The sequence below is a fragment of the Tupaia chinensis genome, unplaced genomic scaffold, assembly GCF_000334495.1.
Source record: "Tupaia chinensis unplaced genomic scaffold, TupChi_1.0 Scaffold000078_1, whole genome shotgun sequence".
Classification (NCBI taxonomy): domain Eukaryota; kingdom Metazoa; phylum Chordata; class Mammalia; order Scandentia; family Tupaiidae; genus Tupaia; species Tupaia belangeri.
The window spans coordinates 269,749-275,433 of record NW_006159539.1 but is presented as its reverse complement, the minus strand read 5'-3'; the positions used below and the strand labels follow the sequence as shown (position 1 = coordinate 275,433).

Sequence of the window (5,685 nt, the reverse complement as noted above, 5' to 3'; positions counted from 1 at the left end):
GGGGGGGGGGCGCGGGGCGCCCCGGCCCGGCCGCAGGTGGAGGAGCAGCTGGTCCGCTATGTGCACGACGGCAGCGAGACGCAGACCGACAGCTTCGTCCTGGTGGCCAACGCCTCCGAGATGGACCGGCAGAGCCTCCCCGTGGCTTTCACTGTCTCCATCCTGCCCGTTAACGACCAACCGCCCGTCCTCACCACAAACACGGGCCTGCGGGTAAGAGCTCCCGGGCCCCTCCACTCCACCCCTAGAAAGAGCCGAGGTCCCCATGTCCCCGCCTGTAGCCCCCCTTCTCCGGTTTCCTCCTCTCCACGATGGGACACTCCCTCTGCCTCACCTGGCTGTCAGGAGAGGGGAACCTGCCCGGAGCCAGGACAGGTGTGCGGCTGGGAGCGGGCAGCTCAGCCCCGGCCTCACCTGCAGCAGGGCTCCTCCTGTGGCCCGAACAGCTGGCAGCCCCCACACATGGCCTGGGCAAGGGCTTGGGGGGCCGTCCAGGCTGCCCTTGGCCCCCCAGGCCCAACCCCGGGGACCTGAGGCCGAGTGGTGCTGTGTGGGAGTAGACGCAGAGGCCCAGATGGGGAATGGTGTTCTCCATGGCCGCCGAAGTTCCAGAAGAGGCCTGGCTCGAACCACTTTTGACGTGGGGGCACTGGGAGTCCTTGGTAGTTCAGGATGTGCCTGTGGAGGGCCTGGCAACCACTGGTCGGGAAGGCCGTGTGGCAGCTTGGCCACCAGGTGGTGCTGTCCACCCGTGTTTGCTCCAGGAGCCCGGCGAGGCCCTGCCCATCTCACAGCCCCTCCTTCCTCGATTCCAGGAGTCTTGTGGGGCTGGGGAGGAGGTTATTAACCCGGCGGGAAGTCTGCAGGACCCCTGGAACAGCCCGCAGTGGGAGGCCTGAGGGGGCTCCCTTCGCTGTCCTGGGCCTCCTCGGTGCTATGGGACAGCAGGCCACCCGCAGCCTCCAACCTCCGTGCCCTCCGTGGAGTGCTGGGAGGACAGCCCTTTTCCAAGTTCCCTTACAGGCCAAAAAACACTCCCACCTGTGCCGGGGCATGGGTGGAGGGTCTGCAGGGACCCCCAACCCTGCTGGTGAGACAGCCAGATTAAGCTGCGCCGTGGGTGAGAACCTGGTGAGGGGACAGCTGAGCCTCCCTAGGGAGAGGACGAGAGCTGGCCTCCAGGGACAAGCAGATCAGGGATCCAGGGTCTGGAGATCCTGCGATGACAGGGCAGGGTGCAGGGGCTCAGAATGGACGGTCCTCTGCCTGCCCGGGGGCTGAGTCACGGCAGAGCCGGAGCACCGGTGGTGGCCCCAGGGCCAGGCAGGCAGGGGTGGTGAGCATGGTGGGGGCGGAACCCTCACAGGCCCGTGTCCTCAGGTATGGGAGGGGGCCACCGCCCCTATCCCTGCGGAGGCCCTCAGGGGCATGGATGGCGACTCAGGGCCCGAGGACCTGGTCTACACCGTGCAGCAGCCCAGCAATGGGCAGGTGGCGCTGCGGGCGGCGCCGGACACCGAGGTCCGCAGCTTCACACAGGCCCAGCTGGACAGCGGGCTGGTGCTGTTCTCGCACAGAGGTGGGTGCTGTGGAGGGTGCCCGCTTCCACGCCCTGAGGAGGGGAGCCACTTCGGCCAGGGGACCCAATTCCAGCCTCGTCATCCCCAGGTGCCCTGGACGGAGGGTTCCGCTTCGACCTCTCTGACGGGGTGCACACTTCCCCCGGACACTTCTTCCGAGTGGCGGCCGAGAAGCAGGTGGTCCTGTCACTGGAGGGCAGCCGGGCGCTGACTGTCTGCCCAGGTGGGTCCGTCAGCGTGGTATTCCTGTGTGCGGGTGCTGGGGCAAAGGGCGTGGCACGCCGGGATCCTGCCTGGTGGTCAGAGCCCCTGGTCAAAGGCTGACGGCCCTTCTGCCCCTCACAGGGTCTGCGGAGCTGCTCAGCGGCCAGAGCCTGCGCGCCAGCTCCAGCGGCAGCACCGATGCCGCGCACCTGCTCTACCGCGTGGTGCAAGGCCCACGGCTGGGCCGGCTGCTGCACGCCCTGCACGGCAGTGTCCTGGTGAACTTCACGCAGGCCGAGGTGAGGGCCCACCCTGCTGCCCCCATGCAGGCTCCATCCTGCTGCGGGCGCCCGCTGTGCCAGGCGCGTCCGTGGTACCAGGTCCAGAATCCTTGCAACAGGCACTCTGGGCCTGCCCCGGGGGAGCCACCAGGCTGCCCCGGTGAGTGGGGCTTTGTGTTCCTGGCCTGGGGATCGGGTCCTGGGGCGCTTGGCTTCCAGAAGGAAGCAGTTGCTGCACCTTTGGGGGACACTCATGCACCCCAGCAGGTGGCAAGGCAGTGCTGGTTCAGGGGGTGCAGTTTGTGGGGGCTGGGGCAGTGAGCCTGGGTCAGGAAGCAGGGCCAGTCCCGGGGCAGATGACTTCCAGCCGCTCCAGCAGCTCCGAGCTGCCCGGGAGCCACCGTGTACATTGGAGCCCTCAGCGTAGGGAGGCAGGCTGCCCGGCTGCTGGGGTGTGGGGCTCTGTGCCGTGGGGTCAGCCGCTGACACCTATGGGCACCTGCTGAGTGGGAGGCCCAGGGGTGCAGCAGTCGGGGTGCTCACTGCTCACCACTCCTTCACCTACTGCTCTGACCTGGCTGGGCTGTGCAGCCGCAGCAGGGGGGCCCATTTAGTGCTGGGCAGGGAGGGGCCTGGGGGCGTGGACACAGCTGATTCTGCCCTGGGAGCTGCAGCACTCCAGGACAGCTCCAAGCACTTCCGGAAGGGCCCGCCCCAGTCCCTGTCCACCCTCCTCTCCCCAGAAACCCCCCAGTGAGCCCGACACACTCCTCCCCACCCCACCCGGGATGCACACCCCTCCTGAGATGTGACGTGCAGGGGCTCTGCCAGGCCGCGCCCGGCCAGCAGCCAACAGGAAGGAGATGGCTTTAACCAGGGGAAAACGCCAGGCTGGGATTCTCTCTCCTGAGCCCCAGCTCCGACCATTCCTGCCCTCCGCACGGTGAGATACTGCGCAGGCTGGCACAGTGGAATCGCAGCAGTGGGTGCCCCAGATACCAGGAGCCGTTGTCATCCGATGCCTGGGACCTGCTGCCAGCTTCCCTGCCCCACCCCATGGGCCCCACAGCCACCCAGGGCCGCCCCCCACACCCCCGCTGTGCGGAAGACTGAACCAAACAGCCACCAGGGGGCTCGGCTGGCAGTGCCGCCCGGGGAACTGGGAAGAGGTGACGTGGCGGAGACGCCACCGCGGCTCAGGGCAGGGCAGGGCAGGCCTGGGTGGTTTCTGGTCGGCACCGCCGTCCCACAGAGCTGAGCTGGGCAGGACAGAGTAGGGGGCGAGGCCTCATTCTGCAAAGGGAAACTGAGGCTGGAACCTGATGGCTAGCCTGCGTCTCCGCCCCATACGACCCTGCCTCCCTGCAGTGCATGCCTGCGTTTTACCTCGGTCCTGACCTGCTCGAGTTCCTTTTGCTGCTGACGCCCAAAACCTAGTGATTCGTAAAATTGGAGATTTATTCAGCTCACGGTTTGGAGGTCCAAGTCCCGGGGCAGTATCTGGTGGGCGTCTCGCAGAGTCCAGATCAGCCACATGGGCAGAGCGGCTGCCCTGAGTCTGAGCTCATTCCCAATCATTCCTGGGGGCCCACCCTGACAACCCGAATCCTAATCTCCCCAAAGCCCCACCTCCCAACACCGCGACGGGTTCAAGCTTTCGCCCTGTCCATCCGGACAGTGGCTGAACTTGAACATGGGTTTGTGACCTGTTCACTACAGGACAACCAGACATCCCAGCCATAGATGCCCACTCCCCAGGCGTCCACCCTGCACCCCATCCCTGGGGCTCCCGTCTCCCACTGCCCACCCAGCAGCCCAGGCTGGACAGGGACTGGCCATGTGCAGGCCGTGCTCAGGCCACAGCTGCCTCCCAGGGGGCCTGACGCCCGCACCGGCCGTGCCGCTCGACCGTTAGCTGCCAGCCCATAAGCCCTGGGAGAGCTCATGCCGAACACGGACGGGTGGTTTCCAGACTGTGACCTCTTCTAACAGCCGCTGCTGCCTTAGCCCGAGGTGGCCCGTGGGACTGGCTTCCACCCCTCAGTGCTCACAGTCCCCACAGCTTCCACTCACTCTCCCTCTCAGTGTTTTGTGCAAGTCCTGTTTTCCCAGAAGGAAAATAGTTTCCTGGGTTTCCTAAAAGAGAAAGCGAAAGAGAAGCCCAGAGGACGCATTGTGATTAACAGGAAGGGACTTTATTCTTCAGCGTTGACCTTGCGAACAGCCCTAAAGGGTTGAGGTGACTGGAGCCCGGCCGCAGTGGCAGAGGCCGCGGGGCTATAGGGTCCCCAGAGGTGACCCTTTATTTTTTAATGTGCCAGTGCATGCACTCACCAGAGAGAGACAGACGGAAAGTGAGAAATCACCCACCGTGGGAATGGTCATGCCTGCTACCCCTTCTCCAGCTCTCTCTCCTTTTGGGACTTTGGGGATGCACACCCCTGCACCCAGAGTGTTTCTCAAACCACAGTCGGCCTTGTGGGAGGCCAGCACCCTTGACCTCCATGTCATCTGCCGGCCCCAAGCAAATTTAAAGTTTAAAAATTAGTTTTCTCTAGGATGGGAGAAAAAATCGCGATGTTGCATAATGAAGGGGAAGGTCCATTTGGGGGAACAGACGCTACAGGAGAAGACGGGGGATTGTGGACGGGTGTCCTCAGCGTCCTCGTCGGCAGGAGGGCTGCTAAGCAGGACGGGTGGGACCGGCAGCTCCGAGGACTTGCAGAGACGGAAGCAGGGGAGGAGACTGCCTCCAGGCTCACAGAGCGGAGTGGTTTGCCCACAGTGGCAGAGCTGGGTCGACTCCAGGGACTAGCTCTTCTCTGCCACGACCACTCCTGGTGACCCGCTGAGCTGGTGAGGGAGGACAGGTGAGGCCCCCAGAGTGCCCAGCACTGGGGCCCACCTGAGAGACTGCTGGGTGCCGGCTGGACCTGCCTCAGCCCGAGTGGTGTCGCCCACAGGTGTACGCTGGGCACGTCCTGTATGAGCATGAGATGCCCCTGGAGCCCTTCTGGGAGGCCCACGACGCCCTGGAGTTCCTGCTGTCCTCGCCCCCTGCCCCTGACTTGGCCGCCACCCTCGCTGTGACTGTGACTTTCCAGGCTGCCTGTCCCCAGCGTCCCAGCCGTCTCTGGAGGAACAAAGGTGAATCGTGTGATGAGCTGGCAAGGTTGGGGGACACTGAGAAAGGCCCAGAGGGAGGGGACCCAGGGCCAGGGCAGCAGCCCCTGTCTCAGCCCTGGGACCTGAGAAGTTACAAGGACGGCGGGTGGAAGGCGTCTGGGTCCATGCGGAGGGCCCATGACTCAGTGGACTGACCCGTGTCTGCGTCCCACCCCCAGGTCTCTGGGTGTCTGAGGGCCAGCAGGCCAAGATCACCACGGCCGCCCTCGATGCCTCCAACCTCCTGGCCAGCATCCCGTCACCCCAGCATCCGGAGCACGACGTGCTCTTCCAGATCACGCGGTTCCCCACCCGAGGCCAGCTGCTAGTGTCCGAGGAGCCCCTGCACGCCGGGCGGGCCCACTTCCTACAGTCGGAGCTGGCTGCTGGGCAGCTGATGTATGCCCACGGCGGCGGGGACACCCAGCCAGGCGGGCTCCGCATCCCCCACCCCA

At 65.3% G+C, this 5,685-nt stretch overlaps 1 protein-coding gene across 1 annotated transcript in view; it reads left to right on the top strand.

The window, feature by feature from the left end:
• Positions 1-5,685, top strand: part of CSPG4 (chondroitin sulfate proteoglycan 4) — a 42,262-nt gene that overhangs the window by 31,991 nt on the left and 4,586 nt on the right. The window contains 6 exon segments of the mRNA XM_027768897.1: positions 37-213; positions 1,381-1,579; positions 1,669-1,803; positions 1,926-2,083; positions 5,029-5,212; positions 5,410-5,661. Of these exon segments, the coding sequence (XP_027624698.1) occupies positions 37-213; positions 1,381-1,579; positions 1,669-1,803; positions 1,926-2,083; positions 5,029-5,212; positions 5,410-5,661 (1,105 nt within the window).